At 45.3% G+C, this 26,926-nt stretch overlaps 1 protein-coding gene across 4 annotated transcripts in view; it reads left to right on the top strand.

The window, feature by feature from the left end:
* The first annotated feature begins 6,119 nt into the window (after positions 1-6,119).
* PATZ1 (POZ/BTB and AT hook containing zinc finger 1) overlaps positions 6,120-26,926 on the top strand; it is a 42,770-nt gene continuing 21,963 nt past the window's right edge. The window contains exons 1-2 of one of the 4 annotated variants that reach the window (XM_078667718.1): positions 6,120-8,965; positions 19,992-20,022. In XM_078667718.1, coding sequence (XP_078523844.1) covers positions 7,734-8,965; positions 19,992-20,022 — 1,263 coding nt within the window. In that variant the 5' untranslated portion in view covers positions 6,120-7,733. Of the gene's footprint in view, positions 8,966-19,991; positions 20,056-26,926 lie in introns of all 4 variants that reach the window. The other 3 variants (XM_078667717.1, XM_078667715.1, XM_078667716.1) reach the window with 3 other exon arrangements.

The following is a 26,926-nucleotide window of genomic DNA, read 5'->3' as shown; positions in this document are numbered from 1 at the left end:
TAGTGGTTTAATTTGACTGGCTATAAAAGCCTCCAAGTGCTTTTGCAGGTCTAGAATTACAGGATCAAGCCACCACGGGGAGATTGGGGGGACTTTAGGTTCTATTATTAAAACCTCATCCTCTGTATCTTTTGGCTTATTACCCTTAATAGGCTTTTTCCAGGACTTTATTTGTGTATTCTTATTTCTACGCTTTTTACTTCTTTGCCTAGGTGTTCCGTTTACCCCTCTATTTGTGAGTTCTTCGTCCTCTAATACTAGTTGGGCACAGGGGACAGCATTGAATGATTTGTCCCGGCTGCCTTTATCTAATGTATCATTAGGGTTTAAATCCCCGGTTTGTGTGGGAGTCACAGGCAAAGATGTTAAGGTCATAGATATGCACCTCTCCGCGCGCTCTATGTCCCCTGCAACCTTCCTTAGCATTAGGTTGATAACTGTCGGAGTGGCTTTGTGGGCTACTACATCACTTGTCTCTGTCCCTGGGTTTTTCGATTTGAGGGGGGTTCCTAATTTGCCCTTAGTGGAGCGAGTTTTAGGTTTAGTAGCCATAATTTACGAACCGTGATTGGGACTATTACCCCCTTCCTCCCGATGAGCTCGAACCAATGATGTTTATAATTAACCTAGACAATTGGATCAATTTACACTGATGTTTCAACGTTAATGCCTCATGTATTTCAGTGTGCTTATTCCAATATTGTTAAATGCCCAGGTCCTCCAGCAGGTAGTTTTTCAGTCAAGAAACAAATGTCACGGAAAATACCTTAGGGCAGGTCCAAGGGGGCTGGCCCGTCCCGTCCCCTCCGGGCGCGGGAAAGTGACGCTGCAGGCGGCGTCCCCGGGTCCAAGCAGGGGACACTGGGAAATGTAGGCAAGGCTTGGTTTGGTGAGTGCTCCCCCCTCTCGGCGGCCGCGGTGGCAGGTGCAGCGGCGGGGGAGAGCGAGGCAAGAGAGCGTGGCGTTCAGGAGACCTCACAGGTAATGCTGGTACGTCAATGCCCCCAGTCGTTTTTGGGCCCCGCTCCCAGCAGGAGCGGCGCGTCTTTATGCGCCTCCGGGCGCAGGAAAGTGACGCTGCAGGCGGCGTCCCCGGGTCCAAGCAGGGGACGCTGGGAAATGTAGGCAAGGCTTGGTTTGGTGAGTGCTCCCCCTCTCGGCGGCCGCGGTGGCAGGTGCGGCGGCGGGGGAGAGCGAGGCAAGAGAGCGTGGCGTTCAGGAGACCTCACAAGTAATGATGATGGATTCAACCCAGATCTGTGACTGGAGGTGAGTGTCTAAAAAGTTTCAGCTCTCTGTCCATCATCTCCTTGTATTTGCTTTATAACTAAGTATATCCAGTCATAGAGTGGCTGTTAGACCTGGCATCTTTGGCGTGGTTTCCCCCTATCTTTATGCCTCTACCTCCTGTATTTTTTATGCTGGGCTGGATTTCGTTTTTGCTGGTTTAGATGTTTTGGGCACTTTGCCACTGCTGTTCAGTGTCAAAGTGCAAGTGCTCCCTGTGTAAATTGTTATTGAGATTGGTTATCCATGATTGGCATATTTGTGTCACCAAGAAGTCCCTAGTAAAGTGCACTGAGTGTGCCAGGGTTGGTGATAACAAATGCTACTAGTGGGCCTGCAGCACTGATTGTGCCACCCACATGAGTAGCCCTAAAATGGTGTCTCAGGCCTGCCACCGCAGTGCCTGTGTGTAGTCTGTGAACTGCCATGTCCTCCTGGTCAGTGTCCCCACTGGCCAGGCCTAAGCCATCCCTTTCTGTACACATTGGTCACCCCTATAGAAGGTCCAATGTACCCCCTTGGGCAGGGTGCAGTGTATGTGAAAGGTAGAGCATGTACTTGTGCAGGTGACATGCTCTGGTAGTGAATTACAGCCAATTTCATTTTTCACTATTGTAAGGCTATCTTGCCCCATAGGCTATCATGGGGGATGCTGGCTGCAGTGGCTACCAGCATATCTTCCCATAGGAGCAAGATAGGACATAAAAGTCTGGTATCCCTGAACTCAGAATTTAATAACACATCTTTCATGAAAGGTTATTTTTAAATCCTGTGTTTGAGAACAGCAATTTTAGAAAGTTGCTGTTCTCTTGTCTGACCCTTCTGTGTGCCTTGGCCTGTTTGTGAATTGACTGTCTGGTTTGAGAGTGACAGGGGCTGGAAGCCCCCAGGAGGCTGGCTGAGTCAGCCCTAGGCTGAATGACTGCATCTGCATCTGGAGTGGTGGGAGGGGATAGCACCTGGGCCTGAATAGGGCTGTGCCTGCCTTCCACAATGCTGGCTCCACCTCCTGCTGTGCGGCTGACGACCCTGACCCTTTCCCTGAAAGGAAAGGAGAGGCCAGGAAAACAAAGAGGAAAACAACGTGCTCAAGGAACACCCAGAACTCGTTCAGACCGGGCTCAGAGCCCTCCTGCACAAAGGGATCAAAGACTATTAGGGGTATAAGTACAGGACCCCTAACTACAGGAAATTAGATCATCATGGAATCAAAAAAGAACCTCTGCCAAGGAGAAATATGACACTGAAGAAGGAAGACAGTCCTGCTGTTGCTCTGCTGGACTGACCTGCTGTTGCTTTGCTGCCAAGGAGAGGGGAAGGACTTTTCTTTTGGTGCTGTGTCCCCTTGCTTGAAAGAATCTCCAAGGGCCTGAGAAGAGCTGGCTCCCTGTTAAGAAGTCCCAGGAACAAAAGGACTTCACCCCCAGCTTCCCTGAACTCTGCTGAGAGTGTTCTGTCCTTCCTTGGGTGCTTGGGCCAGTTGTGGTGCCTCTGGAAGTTGTACCTGCGTTGGGAAACTGGAAACCAAGTTTTTAAACACTTTCTGCAAGTTTTGTCGCATCGCTCGCTTGCGGAGCGCATCCCCGACAGTGCGAGGAAATCCCGCCGCTACAAAGGCCGAGATCGTCGCAGCGTCTGTTGCCGCTGCCAGAGTCATCGCATCCTTCGTTTGCGCGGGACGCACCAGCCCGGTGCGGGAAGATTACCATCGCTGCGAGTATCGTCGCAGAGCCTGGCGTCGCTGGGTGAAATTGTTGCAACGCTTGCGGACCGCATCACGTCGCTGCGAGTGTCGTCGCAGAGCCATTGCATCGAGGAGCTCCGAGAGGAAGATCCCCGCTGGTCCGCGCATCATCGCCCCGGAAATCGTCGCAACTCCAAAGATCATCGCAGCGTGCCTTTGCAAGCTTCTTTTACTACAGAACCTCTGCACCGGAATCCATACAAGGTATTGCATCTCTCCCCATACAGACCGGATTCACCGCATCACGCCCGCTACATCCAGCGGGGCTGTCGCATCGCCTCCCCAAGGTCTCAGGAGTGACGCATCGCTTGTTTACCACTGCACCAGTCTCTGTTTTGGAACTTTGTTGCATTTAAAGATACTGTTGGCTAAGCGTGACGCAACTGTGAACTTTTCACGCAACTGTGGATTATTTTATCGCAACTTTAATAACTCTTTTGAAACCATAATCTTGAACTGTGTATGTTGGATTTTTGTTGTTTTGGTCTTGTGTAGTTTAGATTAAATACCTTTATTTTTCTAAACTGTTGTGGAGTCAGTTTGTGGTGTTTTCACTGTGTTACTGTGTGTGTTGGTCGTGCCAAGCTACCAAGGAGGTGAGCAGAGGTTATCTCAGAGGGTTTCCTCCTTACCCTGACTAGAAGCAAGGGTCCCTATTTGGACAGTGGTACCTACCTCTGCCAACTAGAGACCTCCAGTTCTAACAGCGGCCCATAACCCACTGAGTACAAATCAATAAAGCAACAACATGTAACAAAAGTCCCCAAGGAGAAATTGCCCTAAGATTTTCCTAAGAGTTCATTTAGCAACAAAAAAACTAAATCCAATGGTTAACCCCTTCCACACTCATGACGAGCTGGGCTCATCATGAGGTAGCCTCCTGCTACGCTGATGACGAGCCCAGCTCGTCATGTAACATGTGTTTTTGTTGCTTCCAGCACACAGCGGGAAAATGCATAGCATCGATGTGGTTAATCAGCAATGCGATTCAGCGAGTGACTGACAAAATTATTCACCTACTGTGTCTCTGCCCGAATTTTGAAAGTAAAAAGAAAACTACGCTTAAGAGACGGTTTAATATACATGGTGTAAGGACATGGAGGCAAGCCCTGATTGCATGTTTAAACCTTGAAGATTTAGAAATTAATTCAGCATTTTTGAAATTTTTACATGTTAAAAAAATAAGCTAGGGGCTTTTATTTTACATATTTTATCGAGTGAGCTAACAGGTATAAAATATAATTAAGTCTTTGCACACAATGATAAATGATCAATTGCCTTATAACCTAATGTGTACGATATATAATCAAGTGTCTGGTTAAAAATTGGAATGATGGATTGTTTTTATAATTTTAAGATTGGTTGATGTTTTAGCTATTTTTGTAAGATTTTAATTAATCAAACAAAATAAAAATAAACTTGAAACTTGACTGACAAAATTAGTCCAGGTTTCTCTTGAACAGGTTAGAGGAGAATCTTTTTATTGACAAGAAAATGCTAGCTGACTGGATTTGAAACTAAACTTTTGAACACAGCACGTTTGACAAGAGGCAGTTCTTGAAATGTAATCAACAAAATAAACAATAACTACTATGCACTGAGTTTAATCAGACAGTTAATATAAAGGTGAATTCTAGACTATTTCCAGAGACCATAGTGACTGTGCGAAAAGACAACAAGGTGAAAGTACAAAACAAGTGATGATGGGCTACTGTGTCCTAAAGGACCACACATCAGATGTGCTGTCAATTCGAGCGTTTTTGGATTAAATGAACAAAAATTTCACAAAATCTATTCTTTCAGCTCAAAGGCGTAGTCATTAATGAAGCAGTCATCATACAGGGAAGAGTTCATTTTGAACACCTGGGAGTTAAAAAAAAACATAATTGTTTTAAATAGAGGCTATGATTCCATTGCAACTATTGCACTTCTATTCAACGGCGATCTTCAGTCATGGGTGGGGGAGAAGTGCTCCACTTTGGCTGCAGATTAATATTTGACAATTTCCCTTTGAGAAATTTTGCTACCAGGGAGTATGGACTGAATTACTGCTTGGTACTATTGCCTATATACACTATAACTGCAGACCTCGAAATAAAATAATACAGGGTTTCGGGGTTACCATTGAATAAGCACATAGAGTGATGCAAAAACTGCTTATAGGTCACTGACATTACATGTGGGGGACCCTTACCGAGCTGTTTAACATGGAGGAAGGAGTTGGCATTTTGTTTTGTGTATGCTAGGAAAACAGGGCATCCAAATGGACAGATTTTGAGATCAGATACTCTTGGTCCGAGGAATGCTGAAACATGTCAAATAGGAGGATTAGCACCAGTTGCTTCTCATGGCGACAATTCCAAGTTCAAAGAGTGGGGAGCTGGCAGTGATCGATGTTGTTCATTGAGGGAAAAGTGTTACAACTGGTAGTGTTAGCTGTTGCTTAAGATGAGCTTTGAATAGCATCCCACGGGATGATAGCTGTTGCTTATGATGGGCTTTGAATAGAATCCCACGGGATGACAGTGATAGCGCTTGCTTATGGTGGCAGCATTGCTGAGGCTGGCACAGGGTGCGACATCTGCTGCTAATGATGTGGCAGTCAATCGCACCTCACGAGCTATGACGGTGATATGAGCTGCTTGTGGACTAGCAGACGAATGCCATTTCATATGGGATGCCAACGATAGCTGTTGCTCACAATTGATGGAGTGCTTGTGAGCTGGCACAGACAGTTGAGGGCATCTCACGGGGGATTGGCACGGATAGCTGTTGCTTCTGGTGTGTAAACTCATGAGGGGTTGTAGAATGCAGATTTAAGTCTGCTGGGGGCGATCTGTGAGCGTTGTGCACTGTTGATGCAATGCCAGATCAGCTCATGGCGGGGGTTGGTGCTGAGTGGTGTGCATGGTGGGGGCTACTGGCAGCAGACCTGAGCGCTGTGCATGGCGGGGGCAGAGCTACGGCAGTTCGGGGGAGGGGGGGGGCTTGGCGCTTTCCCACTTCCTGGCTTACTGAGTGGGGAGGGCGATGCTAGGGGGCGGGCGGGCATTGTGGGGGGGTGAGGCTTCTGACGGTGGGGGTGGGAGGGTCTAGTCATCCTTGGCCGGAGGGGGCTGGGTTTGATCAGTGCAGTGGGGGCAGGCCTTCTTCCTCCGGGGGATATTAGCACGGGGGGGGTGGGGGGCAAACAACAGACCAAATAATTTGATAAAAAATACACGGGGGGAGGGAGTTTATCAGGACTCCCACCAGTGTACCCAAAGCCCCCTCCCTGACTCCCCCCTCCCGGGTTGCCTCTCCCCCTTGGGGGTGGGGGGAGTCAGTTCTCCCCCCTCCTCCTCTCCCCCCCCCCAGGGGTGAAAGTGCAAGAGGAAGTGCCGCTGCTGCCATTTTTCCTCCTCCCGAGCTGAAGAGACACGAAGCGGGGAGGCGGTGAACGCGGGACCGGCGGCGGAGCGCAGGGAGCCCGGCAGCGTATCTACTCGATCCCGGGGATTCGCGTGGCGCGCTGGGCCGCGTGGTTGAGAGAAAGGGGAAGTCCGCAGCCGGCGGTCTCTGGCACACACCCCGGACGGGCAAGGAGCGAGGGGGCCCCGGGGGGAAGGACGGGAGGGGCACGGCCAATGCGCCTGGCTCGCTTTCTCACACACAATACCCCTTCAACGGCAGCGGCGGCTCTCTGCGGCGAGCGCGCGCCCGAGCGCAGGCGCGCCTGGCAGGGAGGGAGGGCGCGCGCGGGCGGGACTCGTGCCCCGGGCGGGCTGTGGTGCAGCCCCGCGGGAGCGCGCGCGCGCGGCACGGTGACCCTCCCAGCACTGACCGACCCCGCGCGCACTCCACCCACCCACGTCCCTAGAAAACCCTACCTGGCTGTGCTTGAAACTACCCCACCAGGGACCCGCATTGCAAGAAACTCGTGGCTAGCTGAACACTTTGTAAATCATCCCATCCTAAAAGTCCTCACAAAATCGGGCTCAACTTTAGTCCTTCCACCAGTAAAACTTGTCTCCCAAATGGCCACACGATTTTGATTTTGAAGATTTTGCAAACTGTTATTTTGCTCAACATCCATTATAACTGGTCTGACGTTTCAACAGGTGTTTAAATACATTCACCCATTATATCTGGTCTCGCGATTCAACAGGTGTTTGAGTACATTCCCTGTAACCCTCCAGTGTTTGCTGAATGTTAACACATCCGGGCCTTTAAGGGACAGAAAGAAGCCCTATCCAATAAAACGGATAGTACCCCCACCAATTTAGTCAGAAATCCCAGATCTAGACTTGAAAATCTCGCATAACTCTAAAAAAGCTCAGAGTACCTTGCCTTTTTCGTAATTTAATAATAGAGATAACACTAAGAGTGCGTCCCGTCTACTCGTTCCCTGCATGGTACTTTGATTTAGTAGATATAGACTTGAAAGCACCTGCACTCTTCATAAAATTGACAACAAGGTTTCCACGTAAAAAATAAATAAATGTACATCCTCTGCCACCCGCCAGTCTCTAAAGAATTTATGCCTACCTTATTGCATCGCAAGGTTGAATCTCCTTGACTACTCTTTACCAACATCTCAAACCCCACCCCACCTCCCTTGACTCTTCCGGGTTTATGGTCTGTATAATTTATGTTCTGAAGTTGCTTCGGGAAACATCCTCCTAAGCACTTTGTGTAGCTCCCAACCCACTTGTTGCTGGCCATGGAGCGCATAAATGAGGCGTGTGGGCCTTCTCACTACACTTACCAGGTTAGCCGGCACAGTACTGATATGCTGCATGGCCTCAACCAGCAGCGCAAGAACGGGGGGCGCTTTTGTGATGTCCTTCTGCGAGTTGGCGACGACAGCTTTCCTGCACACAGGGCCGTGTTGGCTGCTTGCAGTGAGTATTTTGAGTCTGTCTTCAGTGGCCAGTCCAACATAGGGAATGGAAGAGACAGTGGTAGCTCAGAGGGAGGTGGCTCAGGGTGCCGTGAACTAGAGATGCACACCATCAGTCCCAAGGTTTTTGGGGATATCCTGGATTTCGCCTATACCTCGCGCATTGTGGTGCGATTAGAGAGTTTTCCTGAGCTCATGACTGCTGCCAAGTTCCTTGTGATGAGGTCGGTAATTGATATCTGCCAGGAAGTAATCAAGCAGTCTAATGTCCAGATCCTAGTGCCCCCTTCGCGTGCAGACATTATGCTCTTCCGCCCAGGGGGCGACCTGGGCTTTCCTTTGGACATGACTCATAGCCAGGGAATGGCTTCAAATGGAATTGCTGGAAGTATGCAAGATGAGGATAGCGTCCGCCCTGGGGTTGCTATTGGTAGCCAATCCTCTCTGCCACTCATGCAGGGTGTGGACCGGTTATCAATGGTGGCAGGCCAAGTTTCTCCCCAGCTACTTTCTTCCCCATTTCAAAACATCAGCCAAAGTCTCCAAGGTTTAAGCAGTAATAGTAAGCGGGGTAGGGGTCGTCCCAGGAAAGCCAGCATGCTTGATTCTGTGTTGTTTGGAGGTCCTGGAAGTTTGAGGGATGCTGGCATTCTCCCCTGCGGCCTATGTGGTAAAGTCTTCACTGATGCCAGCCGCCTTCGCCAACATGAGGCTCAGCATGGTGTGACCAGCCTCCAGCTAGGCTATGGAGACCTGGCCTCACCATCACGGGTCAGCGAGAATGGACTTCTCAGCCAAGACAATCCTGACTCATCGCAGAAAAGAAACCGCAGCAGGAAGCAGGTGGCTTGTGAACTGTGTGGCAAGATATTTCGGGATGTCTACCACCTTAACCGACATAAGCTGTCACACTCCGGCGAGAAACCGTACTCCTGCCCAGTGTGTGGGCTGAGGTTCAAGAGGAAAGACCGCATGTCCTACCACGTACGATCCCATGATGGCTCTGTGGGCAAGCCTTACATCTGCCAGAGCTGCGGCAAAGGCTTCTCCAGGTAAGGCTCTGGTACTATTGTCTTCTGCATTGGAATTTGGATGTATGGTTGATATTAGTTTAATAGCATATTATGGGAAGTAGCTAATATTGGAGAGAATTATTGACATGACTACAGTCTCCGTGGTAGACATTTCATTTGACCATTTGTAAATATCTTCTACTGTTTCCAGTTTTTGCATGTGTGTTTTTGTATATTGGACTGTGTGTAATTAAGTTAACAAACCACCTAAATTCAACTAGTTTAGTGGAAAAAAAATAGACATCAATATAAAAAAAATAACACTAGAAACGAATTTCAAGCTGCAAATAGAATCAACGAACATTTTCTCCAGTTTTGTGAAGGCTGCTGCCCTTTGGGGGACTGTGACTACTGTCCCAGAAAATTCTGGGTGTGGTTTTGCAAGAGAAGCATTCTTCCACCAACTGACTCTGACAATACCTTGAAAACACACCTGTCCCAGGACATGCTGGAAGAGACTTTCTTTAAAATAACCCGCCTTGTCCCAGCAGCTACTGGAATTGATTGTGCTATGAAAAGGCCAGTGGGAGCGTAATCTACGAACACACTGTCCAATGAGATGTTGCGATTCAATAATAATGATTCTTAGTGATGAGTCAATGGCCATATGGGATACCAGAATATTGGGAAGGAAGTACATGTATATCTACTATCATTGAGCTTCGAATTTGTGTTGTGAAGATATCCATATAGATAGGATAGTATAGCTGTTACTATTCTTAACTCCACATGTATGTACCTTGAAGATATACATATCAAGGCACAGCTGTGGAGTCCAGTTTGTTAAATATATACATATCTGTATATACTAACCTTCATGATGTTGTGGTAGTTGGAGTTTATCTTCAAGGTACACAGATGTAGAATTCAGAATAAAACATCTGTACCTCACTATGTATATAATTCTCGTCACGATACTTTGGTAGTCGATATTTTGTTGGGGTAATATTTAAATCTATATATTCTGATAGTAAACTCGTTTTAATATCCATTGGGCGTGCTCTGATGTGTCTGACGTACAATTAGTAGTGTGTGATGTTTGATGGAGCCCCCCTGTCTGCAGCGTGTGATTCATAACAGATTGTGCACTGTGTGGGCGATGTAGATGACTAGGATACACTTTACTGGTTTTAATTTGTGCACTTGATCAGCATGACCATAATTCCAAGAATTGAGCAATTTCGATCTATCACATCCTTTTCTTTTAATGTGTATGTTAATACAATTTGCTCCCAATCCGACAGATTTAAAGCAATTAATCTTTAATGTCGCCAATCACACATAAAGCAAAACGCATAACTGCATAACAATACACCTGCTCTGAAAAAAACAGGTGGTATCCCCTTGCCACTCCAACAGGTTTCAACTGGAGGGTCTAAACAAGAAACAACAACATGCATAGCAGTACAGGTGCTTTCGAGCGTGGGTTGTAGTGTTTGATCACGTGCCATTTTTATCATTCACATTGGCTGTCACCATGCGCTCAACTACACCACGTCACAATTGTGATGCAGTAACCCAGGAGAACAAAGCATGTACGTTGTACCTTTCTCGTAGCAAGTCTGGGTGCAAGTGTAATTGACCTCTTGTTCCGCTGTATTTTTATTAACTTGCTGCGCATGCACAAATACCGCGCCTAATCACTCCGTGCGCTATTAACGCCCGTTTACTAAGTCCCGGGCGGTAATGTATTGGTGATATTTGCCACAACGTCGTTGCGGAGACGATGTTAGGACATTAGGATGTTGTATTCATTATTATCCCGTGACTAGGGTGCAGTATGTCACGGATGTGGTTGCAGAGATGAACGTCATGTGTGTTACGTACCCACAAAGTGCTGAAGAGGTTGTGCAATATAATATTCACAGCTGTGGGCAGGATGTGTGTAGTCTTTGACTAAAATGCACAGTGCTAATGTGGGGGTACTGAGGCATGCAGAGCTGATACAGGTGTACTGTGTAATCTACTTTACAATAACAACCTGTGCATGTTTAAAAAGATAGCACCTCAAATAGGTAAGATGAAAAAAGATGCAAACCGTCTCTAAAGGTTACTACGTTAATGCTTTCCGACACATGACTAGGAACTAAAAGGAACCCTGAAAAAAATGCTGAAAGCACCCTGTTCACTTCCACACCTCACGCTCGCTCTCTTTCCACCCACCCATTCTCCCTCCTATCTCCTTCTCCTCTCTCTTTTCCCTCTCTGATCCTTGTGTCGTTATCTTCCACCCCCTTCCTCTCTTTCTTTCTCTCTTGAAGCCTACCCCATGCCTTATGCAATTAATTCTGGGGAGCTGGGGAAAGTGAATGTAGCAAATCTGCCCTTACTGCATCGTCGCCACTGATTTTTCACCTTTTGCTGGACCCAAACATGGTTGAATTGGCTTATTCTTAGTCAGCACATTTAACTTGCCTTTAAGTCCCTAGTATTTGGTGTTGAAAGTGAGCCCAGGACCTGGAAGTTAAATGCCATCAGTGAGAAGTAGCATCTATTGTGCCGTCCACTACAGTGGCAAAGTAAACTTGACTTGAGGCCTACCCTGTGCAACTAGATTGTTGCAGTGTAAACCTGCAGTGAGACCTGTTCAACAACCATTTTTGAGAGGTAAAAACCTCCCCATTAAATACTATTCACTCCTGTTTAGGTCTTGTAGCCCACAAAGCAGGGTGCACAATATTTAAAAGTAGGAAATGTAGACAATTTATGTTGCTATAGTTACATGGTCCTAAAATCTATTTTTACTGTGGCATGCCTAGCTGTCATATGTAGAAAACCAGAGTGCAGATTAAAATAGTAATACAACTAACTCGGGTAAGGGATCAGCTAGAAAAATAATCAAGCTATTATTTTTAATAGTATTAGAATCCAATTTATTGATGGTCGGATTCTTAATAAATATTATGGGGAAGTAACTTTTAGAAAGTTACCCTTTACCTGTCTAAACTGTCAAATGGCTAATTAGCATAAGCTCCTGCAGTCTGTCAGTCTGTATTCAGCTTAAGGCAGGTGTGAAATGCCCCAAGAAGCAAACGATAGGCTGACCTGAGTAGGCAGAGGGAATCCTCTGAACTTCACCACATATTCGGAGTTGGGGCTGTGGGCATCCTATGAGAGCACACTGTCAAATCCTGCTTGGCAGGTGAGTTAGGCCACACACAACACTTGGAAGGGCGAGAAGAGGACATCAAGACATTTGTTACATATCACCTGTCTGGTTACTGAAGGACCCTGCTTTTGTACTACTACCAGACTTTTGTATTTTAGCATTGGGTATGAGGATACTAGGATTACCATAATTAATCCCCCGCACACACACATCCACAGCCGTTAACCCAAGTTTAGTGTGGTCTTGAATCAGTAAAGATAAAGTGCATGCACAAGAACTTTTCCCGGATGTGTAGTTAATTTCAGTCTTGCGAAATAACACTCTGTAGAAATACAATAAAAATACAAAAGCTTTATTGAATATTTGTATTTGGACAAAGTTCACAAAATCTTTACAGTGCGAATTATTAAATAATGACTCTCCACCAGGCTCACATAATAAGATTCAGAACCTCCCTATGTGTCGGGTGTAACGTCCCATACTTTCGCCTCCAAGGAGTTGTAATTGGCACCTCCGGCTCTATGGTAGCCTTCACAAAGTTTGCATCAAAAAGTAGGTTGAGAGACGGTCCTGAGCACGGTTGTGCAGTGTCTGCCTGAGATACACACTGCTGAAACGTGTGCAGTGTTGTTACAAGAGCAACTATACTGAACAGAGTGTCAATTAAACAGGGTTGGTGTTGATATGCACTGTATTACTGACAGACTTACATATGTCTATGACTGAAATACTCATTCAGATGACGTTATCAATGGTTTGGGACTGTGAACTCGTAAACCACCGATCAGTTACCAGTACTCCGTCGCCAATACATCAAGCAGTAGTTGATTCGCGCAGGAGAAGCTGTCCCCGTTTTACACAACTGTCCCTTTGCCAGTCATGTCTGGCAGCCTCGAGGGAAGCAGATACTGTCAAAAGGAAGGTTCCATGACAGGAATGTGGCAGTTGGCGCTTGTACTGCGCAGTCGCAGTGATCGGCGACCCTGGGGCCCCTGCCATTGGAGGAACAGGACTGGGGTTCAAGTGCACGGCTAGGCGTCACCCGCGTCACTGACAGGAAGGGATGAGAGAAGGGCCAGAATACAGACCGCAGCCCCCTCCTTGTTTACACCGTAGTCCAGAGTTGAAGATTAGACCTTTTTAGGTCGAGCTGGAGTTAGCATCCAAAGGATGCGTCCAGCTGGAGACCTAATGTTGCCTGTCTCGGGGGAAGGAAGGACAAGAGGGTGTTACGAGCTTGAAAGCCGGATTTGTGTGCGCGAACGCGCACGTTCCGTCCCGCGCTGTGCACTTCCCTCCCATACTCCCAGCAAGTCAGCCTAACGCGCATGCATGCACACAGACACACACACGCGCGCACACGCACTTACTTACACACACACACACACACACACACACACACACACACCCCCCGACAGGCAACCCCCTCTCCCCTCCTTTCTCTTACCTAACTGGGCTTCGGGCTTCTCGGGAGCCTCGCAGAGCACTCGAGCTGCTCTGCCATGCCTGCAAGATGCGGGGCTCTCCCCTTAGGCATGGGGGCCCCGCAGTCTCCCCGCTGGTCTTCACCCGGGCCCCCTCCTGGGTCCCGGGACTTCAGGAACGGCACTTCGCTGTCGCTCCGGGGCCGGGCTCGCACTCCGAGCTGAAAACGAAACTTGGAAATGTTGCTCATGCGCAGGCAGCCCCCGCCCTCCCACTCCTCCCAGGCCGGATACCGAGCTTGTTTGGCCCTCTGTTCCATTTCCAGCATTGCACGGTCCCTTAAATAATTAAATGCATAAATATGTTTCCAGCTGGAGAAATGATGGTGCATGCTGGTTGCTGCGACCAGTGCGCTGATATTATATGCAGAGTTTTCCCTAAATAAATGAAGTCATGCGGGGCTTTGACAGGCAGCGCCGTGGTTCTATCTCTCTTCGAGTCTCTGCCACTGTTATTCCTGGGAGGCGGCTGCACTACCTCTCATTCGTATATTCGGCGAATGCCACAAATCGAATTGGTGGTGAGTGCTTAGATAACGTCTACGTTTTTATTTAATAATATTAGTACGAGTTTATGCGAGGTGGCAATCTGGATATGCTTCCCCAATACCCTCCAAGTGACCCCCTCCCCTCCAGGCCTCCATGGTAAACACAGATCTCCGCAGCAGGCGCTGCACCTCCTGAGCTGCCGGGGCGGGACGAGGCCCGCCCCCTGCAGCCCGGAGCAGGTGCTGTCGCCGGGAGCGCTCAGCTCGCTGCAGACACCGGTGCACAATGGGCCTGTCCAGTCCGGGGCTCTTTGAAAAGAAGCCTCGAGGCGCTCTGGAGGTCGGCCGGAGCCGGGGCAGGGTAGGGGGGCAGTCGTGGAGGGGTAAGAAGCCCTCGTGGCGACGGCCTCCTTTTTATCTCCCTTCCCTCTTTGTCCGAGTGTGACACATGAATGCGCGGCCCGCGGCCTGGCGGCGCTGCCACCGCACCGGCGCTTGGCGGGGATAATCCGGCGGTAATCTAAGCCGCCTCTCTCGGGGGGCGGTGCTGCGGACGCCCCCATGCTGCTACCGCGGGGCCGGAGACTAGAGCCTCGTCTCCGGCAGTTTAGCGCCCACCTAGGGTCACTCACCGGCCGCCGGGGTCACAGGTGTACACCATGGATACGAAGCAAAGGCAGCGGATGTGGCATAACTGCCAGAGCTGCCGACCCTGGCGCTGGAAACCAGGTTCGAGTCATGGCTTCGGCTCAACAAACTTCCTGTGATTCTGGGCAAATCACTTCATCTCCCTGTGCCCACCGAAAATGAACGTGTCCTCGCGTAAGGTAACCGGTGCTCATGTAAAGCGCTCCACTACCGACGAGACGTTTTAAGGGAAGGGCAAAGTGTGCAATTGCCCAGGGCCCCCGCAGTTCAAGGCCCCCCTGAGAAACTGAACTTTGGTAAAAATGTAACATAATTTTATATTGTTTAGAATGTGGACTTGAATTAGTAGGAAATGGTTAATAAAGAACAAATTTGTTCCATATAGGGGCCCCCAAACAAATGTTTGCCCAGGGCCCCCAAAATTCTTAACCTGGCACAGACTACCGTCCGGTCGAGTTCCCGCTATATAAAACTGCAGAAATAAAATACAACTCAGGAGAGTAGTTGGCAGCCCCTGCATTGGGCAGTAAACGAGAGCGATAATTGGGGTGCAGAGGGCCCTATCAACATCATAGCCCCGGTGCCACTGCACTTGCTGCATTAATATTAGCAAGAGCTCTGATCATGAGTTGGCCGACCGAAAAATCTTTTGTTTGTGACACAGTATTCCCCCCCTAGACGGTGGACACGCGAGCAGATGGGTGGGGTGACGGTGATCAGCTCGTCATGAGCATGGGAGCGCTGTGCGCGCCTCCCTCTCCCCCAGCACAGCGGGGGAATTACCCCCGCAGCGAAGGGGCTAAGCTATTAGCATTGTAGATGTTTAAAAACAAAAACATAAATAAAAGGCATTGCCATTTACAATGCCAATAGCTCTAACTTTAATAATGCGAGACCTATTGCATTGCAAATGCTTGTTTCCAACAAGGACTGGGAGCTGGTGGTCTGGGGGTTGGCTTAACCATTCATTGCATTTTGACTCTTGTAATCCTGGTTCACTTAAATTGATGCATTTAAACCAACACATCTGAAAAAATCTGTAAAAGAAAGCAGCATGTCTGTAGTATTATGGTCATGGCGACATGGAGTCACCTGGTACCTTTTTAAAGGAAGGTGCACAGGCTTCATAAAGCTGCAGAGTTACCAGGTGGCTGGATATCATGGAGGCGTTTCCAGTCCCTAGTGTGCTCATTATATTCTGCTGTATTCTGGGAGTTGTAGTCTTTGGTCATGACAGGTGAGACAATCACACTAAAGTGCCCAGTTGCACTAGGTTGTAAAGGAAGCAGGAAGGTATGGAAGCTGGTGTGGTAAAAGCGGCCTTCCAGTTCATGTGCTTATTTGGGCTTTAATTTCTAGATACAATACAATAGGTACACCCTTAAGGTATAATACAGTAATAGTAAATATTTGTTCCTAATTATTAATAACATGTATTAATAATTCACTTTTAAAATGATAAAATACTTATTTTATAAGTATATTTAATTTTAACGTTAAAATAAATCTATATATACTTTGAATGTTGAAATAATTTAATGAGTTCATCATTAGTTCCATGGGGGGGTGTTATTTTAGTTCCCTGCCTCCACTATTTTCCATGGGAATGTGTTGCAAACCCTGTGCTTGATTTGCTTCCTAGACATTTACACCTGTTTTTGCACTTTTAAGGGGTTGGGGGTGATAGTAACACGAGAAGCGTAGTTTGTGAATAGAAATGGGCATACTGTTTTGTGGGTATGTATTTGTATTAGCATGCCCGTCCAGAATCCCTCCTTAAGTTTCCCTAAACACCTTCCATTTAGTAGTAAGCATTCCCCATTTTCCAACTGATCCACCTTGTTCCTCCCACAGTTACTACTAAAGCGTAGACCTATGTGTGTGGCGATCTCCACCAACCTTATGGAGAGGTGCACACAAAAAAGATAAAAGAGCCGGAGGTCTGTGCCCCTAGGTTTGGGGATCGGAGACCATTTGAGGACACAATCGGTCAAACTGGACCTCCAGACTCCAAGCTGTACATCAGACAATCCAGATGCTTTGTTGGCAGACACCATCATGGCATATTTTCGTCTACCAGGAAAGATCCAACGGGCAGTGGATGGTAGTTTCTCACGGCTTGGCACCATTCTCGCACAAGAGAATCCTTTGGTGGGCCAACAACTTATGCGGCATGTGCAACAGTCTAAAGTACTCCACCTTCCCCCTGAACATCTAACCTCTGCATCCTGCACTTTGTACCCTTTGGAGACCTATTGACCGGGTGAGGCACCTGCAGTGTCCCTATAAACACAAACAGCCCGCTCTGGGGTGACTGCTTTACATGGAGTTGTTATATCTTTATCGAGCCTACGTTCCTTCGGCCTCACACTTTAAAGTGCATGGCGATATTTAAAGAACTCCAGTGCGCATGGGTGAATGCCCATAATTCCTGTTTTCTTTAGTGTTTGTATTTTTGCAAGGTTATACAGTCTTTGTTGATTGCAGCAAAGGGTTTAGTATTATAAGACTGGTATTTAGGTTTAGCACCTAAGCAGCACCTCAATCTGGCCTTGGAATATAGCATCTATTCATTCTGTCTGCTAGCATTGTAATTTAGGAACTATTTCCCAAACTCCATCCTCTCATTATTTGTCACCCCCATACCAACCCCCCACCCCCCCAAATAACAAACAAGCATTACAACAGGCAGAAAGAAGTTGCCACTATTGCACAATACTCTACAACATAGCTTACAAACATTAGCAAAACTAATAGCTCTGGCTAAACACTTAGTTTAATCAATGGAGAATGAATCACTTGTCCTGTGTTACCAGGGTCAGGGTTCTTGTTTGTCTAAAAAAAACACCGGGGAACGGCAGACGGCGCCAGAACAAGTTGTTCCTGAGACTCAGAAAAGTGAGTCGAGTCGCTCGTCCCCCGATGGAGGCGAATTCCCCCCTTGATAAGTTGTAGACCGAGTAACATCTACAACACGTGTCAAAATATGTTCTCTTAAAAAGAAGGGTAAGTGCACTACTTGCCCTAGCATTTGATCTCTTCCTAATGTTCCGTTCCTTGGTCCTGAAGAAAGCCCACAGTCCCGAATGGGCGTAGAAGGGCTGAAACGTGTCAACACCCTAACCACAGGTGTGATAGAACAGTAACTCTTCTAGCACCGCACCATCACTTAATTTTAACCCTTGTCCCATCTACGACAAATAAACACTGGGTCATCAGATGTAGGCAATTTTAGCTTCACTGCACTCCACAATTCACTTTCCCTAATCACTACTGCCAATACCAGTTAGTCCTCCTCCAGGTGGAGGAAAGCATAACTAAAGCCCAATGCTGATGCTTGTCCTGTAACCAACCTTGCGGAGAAGCAAGATACACCGAACCCATGGTTAATTTGTGAATTCGTTTTTTTTTTAGACGAACAAGAACCCTGACTCTGGTACCACACAGGACAAGTGATTCATTCTCCATTGATTTATATTTCACACTTCCGGAAGCCGAATGAATTACAACTTCTTCTCTCTGCCTCTTTGATGATTATAAAACTATTGCAATGTATTGCGGTGTATTTATTTATTAACTGTTCGATTAATTAAAATCATTACAGTAAGAACAAACACCATTAAAAGAATAGTAATTGAACTTAGCAAAAGTGCCACCCTCTTTTCCCCGGCACCATCCCGATCCAACCCACACCTGGATTTGTAGTTGACCATGTGTCCTTGAACACACTTTTTCAGTCCCCAGTGTTCTTTAAACTCATTTTGGTTAAAACACCTAATTGGAAATTTAAAGACACAGTCTTCAAAGGACTTATAAAATGGGTATGCTCTCCTCAGGGCCTGTCATGGACCAGTCCGCTTATAAGACTAAACACCTAAGGTCACAAATGCGAGACATATTGGCTATTCCAATGCTTGTTACCTTTTGAATTCTGTGATTTGCCGTTTTTCTTTCCTAATTCAAGTGCCGGACAAAATCTTCCGGAACGCAAATCTCTTCTTTATAAGCCTGAAAGCATCAAACACGGCACTTGCTGTAATGACATTTTAAAACAAATCCCAAATGCTTTAGGCTTGCGGTTATCAATGTCTGTATCATTTTGTTTTAAGCTTCTCATCCGGACAAGTAATTTTTAGATGACCCCTTAGACCAGAAGTCCCAAACCTGTTTTCATGGGGGGATTGTGCTGTATTTGGGCTTTGTGGTCATTGAGCGCATTGTCCATGCAGTTCCACACTGTACCCAACGAGCAATGCAGTTATTGGGTCTCTTTCACTATTTAATCGTCACTGTTCTGATTTATATTTTCCAGTCTGTTGATTTTTGGCGTGAGAGGTTTTCGATTTCCAACACACCTATCCCATCATCACTGTGCATTTTAGGACTGACTGTCTTGAAAAATACAGTATGCCAGCAGAGTTCTGTCCCAGCCACATACTAGAATATATGCTTCCAATGAATATTTTTGTGTCTTGAGATGTTTATATATCATATGTACTTCGTCCTTATTTTATATTTTACCTACTATCATGATGCATCAGTGGGGTACGTACTCTTTCTTAGCATTGTCTGCTCTCAAAATCATAGCGCTTTCTGCGAAAAGTAGTTTTGGTAAGTGTTGCAGGATTCCCATAACCCAAGCCATTATGAAATTCATAGTGCTATACAGTAATCTTGAAATCATGTTTTAAAATGCATCCAGGGGAATGTAGTCTTTGTTGATATTAAGAAAGAGACCAAATATACTGTATACAGTTCTGTTTATTACTGTCTTCACACATACCCTGGCGTACCCTGTCAGTAATTATTCATATATAGTTTTGTTTAGTATTGACTAATATATTATTGTCTATGCTAGTGTGTTGTAGAAAATGTATTTCTCATTGCTATTCTCAATAAATATTGCAGGGAATTGTGGGTTATGTATTTGTTTTTGGCAGCTAGTACTAGTTTTGCTTTAGCTACATATATTAGTACATCCTGGCATAAGTAGTCTACCTAACCTTCATAAACTATGTATTATTCCATTATGAGTAGCAGGATGTGAAGTTATAATTACCTTTGTAGAACCCTGGCTTTAGAAGCTTGCAACCAGTAGTACAGGGCCCAGCGTGCATTGTGAGCCTGAGTAAGACTCCCATGGAGTATGACGGGCCACGGACCGCGGCCCTGACTCTGGTCGAGTTTTTGGGATGCATGTCGGGCAGTGGTGTGGGTAGTTGGAGTCAATACTGCCATGTCTAACTTGTCCTATCATTTGTTTTGTTTTTCTTTAGACCGGACCACTTGAACGGGCACATCAAACAGGTGCATACCTCAGAAAGACCTCATAAATGTGAGGTAGGAACCGCGGGTACAAGAGCAGATGGGCAGGGTGAGAGTAGGACTGTGGCAACAGTACCCTCTGAGTGTAGGCCCTATTGGGACCAGAGCAGGCCGGTGAGTACAGATAGGTCTGTCGCAATGATGCTTTGTCTGTAGGATCTGTGAGTAGTGAAGTTGGTGGGCTGGTACATCTGGGCCCGTGACATTGGAAAAATGCTGCAAAGACTACCAAGGCAGGAACATGAGTGCCTTCAAAGAACAGATTCTAAGGCATGTATCAGCTTTTTGTTATTAGAGGGTGTGATTTATCACAGCATTAGAACAATGAGTATCTGATTGCAGGTGGGTGTTACTAATAGGCCTGTGAGGCACCGGTGTTGAAACTTGTGGTGGCCTTTAGGATCATGCACTGGCAGGTGATCAGATTAGTGTCTGGAATAATGCTGCATATAGAGGAACTCTGTAACTGGACATTGGTTTTGTGATGACTGAAGTGATCGAGTGGATGCTGAAACCATGATGCTTTGTTCATACGATCAGAGGACTTGGATGGCTCTCTTTGTCGGACTTTGAATAGCTGGGTATGGAGGCAAGTGTGGATAGATGTGTGGCTTTTAAAGCTCTGTAGCAAAAAAGCATTGGGGCACACTTAGCGATATTTACACTTCAAAGTATATTTGTTATAACTTATGAAAACGACTTAATGTTATAGGGTAGTTTCTGAAATGGCATTGGTGTGTGTATGGGAATTGGGTGGGTACCAACTGATCTTTGGTATCGATGCTGTTGTTATTGAAGAGTACTACATTTAAGCCAGTTTTAAGTTATAGGTGTGAAATGTAGAGATGTTGGTGTCAAATCTTTTTTATGTTGGAGTTGGAGCATTAGGGCAGAACTGAGCAAAGTTGGGTGTGTGGCATTATTCCTTTTTGTGGGGAGTGTGCTTATTAGAGGAAATATGTTACAACATCAAGGTTTGCAGCATTTGTTATAAGAGCAGAACCCACTATAGCGCTATATCTTTTGGTGATGATGTTAAGGACAGCAGCTAGGAGTACTGGAATATGCAGATTACCACATCATTTTCTGTACCATTTATGCTGATGGTAGGACATGTTGGCACTGAGTTCTACTTGGTAGTAATTAATATAGTACAGCTGCTTCTTTTGGTTACTGTGTTCCTCTGCACGGTTTTCATCTTTGAAATATCCCTCGACTGAGAATTCAGACAATTCTATATGCTAGCAAAAACAACCAGTTACTGGTGAAATACCTAAAGGTGTATTCTCATCATTTCAGAAGTTTATAAGACCAAGAAAGGCAGTAGGGCTATAGGACAGTCACACTAAAAGTACTCCATATTAATTAGACCCAGAAACTCCACTGTTTGTGATTCTACCGCCAACAAATCACTACTCAAAACTACTTAGCACATACAGGTCAGGAATGTCTATTATGTACACATGTTATAATTTGATAATATAATTAATCTTTTTTTTTTTAAACTTCACATTTCCTTCATTGATGATGCCCAGACATCCTAATTAATATAAACCAAATATATAAATTATCCAACCCGTAATTACGGGAGTGTACATTAGTAATACACAGGAGTCACAGAATCTTATTGAAAAAATATTGATTTATTTATATTCTTTTTGTAGATGTAAACATGAATTCCGTCCAGGAGTTGAACATAGAATATTTGATGACTCATCTTTGATACTATCGTCTGGGAACCACTCAATTACAACGCAAAGCTTAACTAGAGATGATACATCTGGTTTTGAGCATTTACTCACAACCCTGATATAGTCCGTCTAGGACGAAACGCATTGGCTGGGCTGAATCCATGTTCAATGATAACACGTGTAGATAATCGACACTCCAGTCCTGTATGGGCTATCATTTCAGAAGTGTCAGTAGAATGATGCAAATTTTTCGGTTATTGTGAGACCGGGGCAGACGATAATGCTTATGATGCCTTTGAAGGGATAAAAGAGTATCTGGATAATTTTAGTATGCAAATTCTCCACTGTAGGGTCACCACACAATGTCTTGTAGTAATAGAAGTAGTGTGAGGACGTTAGAATCCCAGAATGTATCCATTCACCCAAATTATGATCTAGTGTTGAACAGCCAAATTGGGACTCTGCTCCAGTATCATTGAACTGCTTTGCAGAATCTAGCATAGGAAGTCTATTTTACTGATATATGTTACAGTCTTTGCTGCATGACTAAGAGGATTTAAAAATGGCCAACCAATCTCTTTGGCATTACCTTGCAGCAAAGAAGTGCAGTGCAGTAAATGATCATGCAGAACCATCTGTATGGTACACTGGCTGTCTTTTAGAAATGTCATTATACACCATGAAAGATTGACGATCTTTCCTGCTCTTGCCAAGCACCTAGAGGTTTCCTTATCTAGGACATGTTTTAATGTAGTGCATGTACTATCTTAAACCTCAAGGCGTGTGAATGGCTAGTCTGTTGGCAGTACTCGCCAACCTTACAGCTGTAGTAAAGACCACGAAAAAGTCTACTGCAAGTAGAAACTGAGGATATTTTTGAAGGGCCAATTTTCCGATCTGCCTTAAAATTGCTCAACTAAAGGCAGCATCAAGGTCCAACAGGTATTATACATATTGACATTGATCTGTTTCACAAGTGTACTGAACATCATTTAAGGACATTTTACTTGGTGCAAAACATATCCAAAGGTTTTACCTTTGCTTGATTTGCAAATGCCAACGTTCAACTCTATTATGGTCCACTGGTTTTATTGCTGTGCGATTGTATGATAAAGTAAAAAAATACATAAGAGATCACTGCTATTAAAACTCAAGGACTAACAAGTCTGAAGTCTGTTGTAAAACACTTAGTTGAGGCAATCAAACACTGCCACCGCTCAGAATTTGCAGGACTAGATGAAATAGAGAATCTGTAAGCCTGAAGATTGTCAAGGATTTAGTAGTTCGGAATTTCAGATTATTTCTAGGTGATGGCTAACAAGGGTATCATTGCCAGCAACAGTCTCATTTTCGAGAGGAGACTGTGTGTCTGAAGTGTCAGGGTATGGTGTGAGTACAGCTCACGATCAGCCACCACCATGATATTCTTCTCCCAAGTAGACCTGCAGTTCATATTTTGTGTCTCTTAAGAGACAGAAAAAGGACCAGAATTATTTTCCATGTGATCTATATCCATATTTGTTGTCTTTTTTTTCTTCCGGAGAGCTGTTCCAATCTCTAGCACCTGAGAGTCATGAGTCCCAGTTGTGAGGCGTTGCTCCGAATAGCTTCAGACTGAGTAAGGAGATACACCGATGATAAACAAAAAAAAAGAACTAAACAAAGACTCAGTTTCAAGCTCTTTTCAATAAGCCCTGTATTGCATCCCAGTTGAAGCAAATCATCCAAGTTCAGAAACACCCTTGTTGGAGAATCCTCAAGGAGTTTGTTTAAAAAATGTAATCTATCTGTTGCTAAGAATGCCTGCTTTATAGAACTGGGTGGAGGGGCATTTATCGAGACTCCTCTTTGGGACCACTTACACCTAGGGCCGTTAGACTTTATACAGAGAGGAAATACTTTCCCCTCTCTTGAAATGTTTAATCACTTGTACAGTGTTTTCAAATCAAGCATTTTCTTGATGACACAATGCCCCATTCTACAGATGAGCATCTCCCCCATTCTATAACTTCCTGAGAGGGTTTAGAAGGTGCCTCCCAAAGAGGCTGCTCCCTGAGCAGCAGCACAATAAATCCTAGCAAAGCAGGAGTGACAACGGACTAGCATCACAGTGTCTGAATAAATGTTAAATACATTGGCTTCCTGTGCCCACAGGAATTGCCCCCATCCCCTGGATCTTTCTTGAGGAACAATGAAACTTCAAGTCCCGGTAGACTGATTAACTTCAGGACTTGAACAAGGTTTCATATTAGATGATGCATGTTTTCTTCCACGTTCTGTAGATGTGGTTAAGTGTGAGAAAGTAAAACTTCCAACAATTTCAAGCTGTTGAGAGACCCCTTACTCATGAAGCTTTCGATCAACCATTCAATCGGAGATCGTATCTAAGAGACATGAACTCTCTCAGAGGTTGGTGTTACTGATGAAACGTGTTTCGAAAAGATTGCTGGCAGTGAGGTTGGTAGAAGTGGAACAGCAGCAAACTGCCAGTGTTGTCTACTCACTATGAATAAGAGGTACAAATAGCATAGATTCAGAATGTGGTCGAATGTATTTTCTACATTAAAGGCTAATCATTTCTCATCCTGAAGGCTGAATGAATTGCAAACAGGAGATCCTAGTGAACCTCTCTTTATCCCTGGTTTTGTGGATGAGAACATATCTGAATACTCTCATGCTGTATTCTAGTAGCTTCTGAACCTTCTGTATTTAGTGCATATGGACTGGCATTTCCTCTTTTTGTTCTCATTTGAAAAAGCATCCAAGGAAACCTGAGAAGGAGCATGACCAGTAATCCTTGGATGCTGATCCAGAGCTTGTGACCGCTGAGGGTTCAACTTGTCATGACACCTCGAAGATGGGATCGAGCTGGTACTCCAGGCTACTATCAAAAACCCAATGGGGGACCAGAGGAATGCTAGCAAATTGCTCAAGCCTCTGGCAATTGCTCTGGGTAGCATCCACCCCATTGTTGTGGTTGCTTATGTTCCCTTTTGGAGGGGACCTCGTCTGGCAGTATGAGATAGACTTCCCATGAGGAGCAGAGCAAGTACTGATTTGCATAAGGCAGGTCTTTGTTTAGAGTGTCATAGTGGAAGCTAACTCCTCAGCCATAAGCTATACCTCATGGCTTGAATCCATGATTCCAAAACTAGCTCCCACTATCTCTGCAAATAAGCACAGAGCGGTACCTCCGGCTCCTTGGCTTTAAGACTTGAAAATCAAGCATGGAGGAGGCAAGGGAGGAACTGGCGTAAACATTAGGATAAAACCGAAAAACAACGATATAAAGCTATTCTTGCAAAATATAAAAAGATGGTCATTGACGAAAAATACCATTATTATACACAACAAATTGAAAAAGCTGGTAACTCCAAAAAAGAGTTGTTTCAGGTCTTAAAAAAACATACTTCAGTTACTCTACTATGCACAATCAAGATTTCTGTGATACGCTCACTCTGACGTTTAGAAATAAGGTTGATCGACTTTGACCTATTCGACAAATCTAACGCTAACATAAATTTAAAAGATCAGGAAGTGACTAATGACTCTTCACTTACAGAATTTTATTCCAACATCTCCAAATTAAGTAGCCACTCTTCTTTTAGCTGACAAATCTGGCTCTCCTGATGACCCATGTCCCGCTAAGATGTTAAAGCTTGCAAATCAGCACACCGCTTCCCATCTATCATCAGTGTTTAATCAAATGTTTTTGCAAGGGTAATTTTCCATACTTTGGAAACAAGACTGTATCCTTCCTCTTATTAAAAAAACAAATCTTGATATTGGCGATCCTGCTAATTATCGTCCTATCTCAAGACTTCCTTTGCCAGCTAAAATTGTAGAAAAATAATCAATGCAGAACTTTTCAATTTTATTTTTGAGAATCCGCTTTTAGACCTCAATCAGTTTGGGTTTAGAGCAAATCCTAGCACAGAGACTGCACTGATAAAAACCACAGAAGAAAGAAGAAGGGCATTATTCTATTTTATTGGCCCTGTCCGCAGTGTTTGACGCGGTGGACCATGGTTTAATGGTCCACCGTCTGAATGCTATAGGAGTTAAAGGTAAAGCTCTTACATGAACATCCTTTCTATCAGAGATCTCAAACCCTGAATCTCGGTCAGTTTACATCCTCACCCTTTACTCTGCCATGCAGGGTTCCTCAGGGCTCCTTGTTGAGCCCCACGCTTTTTAATATTTACGTCTCAGAACTTGCCTCTTTAATCAAAAGTTTCAATCCAAATCCAACATCCTATTGGTTGTTATCAGCTGTGGACAATGATGTCAACTACTCTTTAAGATTACATAAGTGCATGACTCCGCTGAGTAGCTAGATGAATAAACATTGTCTAAAATTGAGAGACCCCCATACTCAAGTAAAACAGAGGTTCTGTTATTTGGTAATCTCTCTCCAGCATGGTCTCCTGCCTGGTGGCCTGACAGCCTAGGCTCACCTCCCCTTCCGGTGATCAAAGCCAAAAATCTTGGCTTTATCATGGATGATAAGCTCAGATACGAGGCCCAGGTGTCTAAGGTAGTGTCCTCCTCTTTATACCATTAGAACCTTAAGGAAAATCCTCCCTTTTATCCCTAGAAATACCAGGAAGACTGTTGTTTCCTCGCTAATCATGTCAAAGCTGGATTATTGTAACAGCTTGTATATGAATCTCCAGGTTAAATTACTTGGGAAACTGCAGGTGGTGCAAAATGCAGCCGCCAGATTGATTCTGGATACTCCCAAATCTCAGCAGATATCCGCAGGCATTCGGGAACTTAATTGGTTCCTGGTGCGACAGCAAATTAAATTCATGGTGCTCTGTGTGGCTCATGAGGCCTTGCACAGAAAGGGACCGAAATTTCTATGGAAGTTTTTTAGCTGGTACACTCCAAGTAGACGACTTTGATCGGCTACGGCTAGAATCCAGCTTGCTTTCCTGACTCTTTTAGTGGTAAACAATCTAGCCCTAGATTGTTTACCACTAAAAGAGTCAGGAAAGCGAGCTGGGGAGGAAGGAGTTTCATTAACAGCATAGCCAGGCTGTGAAACTCCCTTCCGTCGCATCTCAGGAACATACCCACCCTCCTTGCCTTCATAAAGGACCACGCTATACAACTTTCTATAACATAACCTTTTGTGTGCTTGATGTAACACCCTAAGTGACCATGGTTATACCTAGACATGGGTTGCGTGC

This window comes from Lissotriton helveticus, chromosome 11, assembly GCF_964261635.1.
Source record: "Lissotriton helveticus chromosome 11, aLisHel1.1, whole genome shotgun sequence".
Classification (NCBI taxonomy): Eukaryota; Metazoa; Chordata; class Amphibia; order Caudata; family Salamandridae; genus Lissotriton; species Lissotriton helveticus.
The sequence above is the reverse complement of the archived record's forward strand: the minus strand, read 5'-3'. Positions and strand labels throughout refer to the sequence as shown.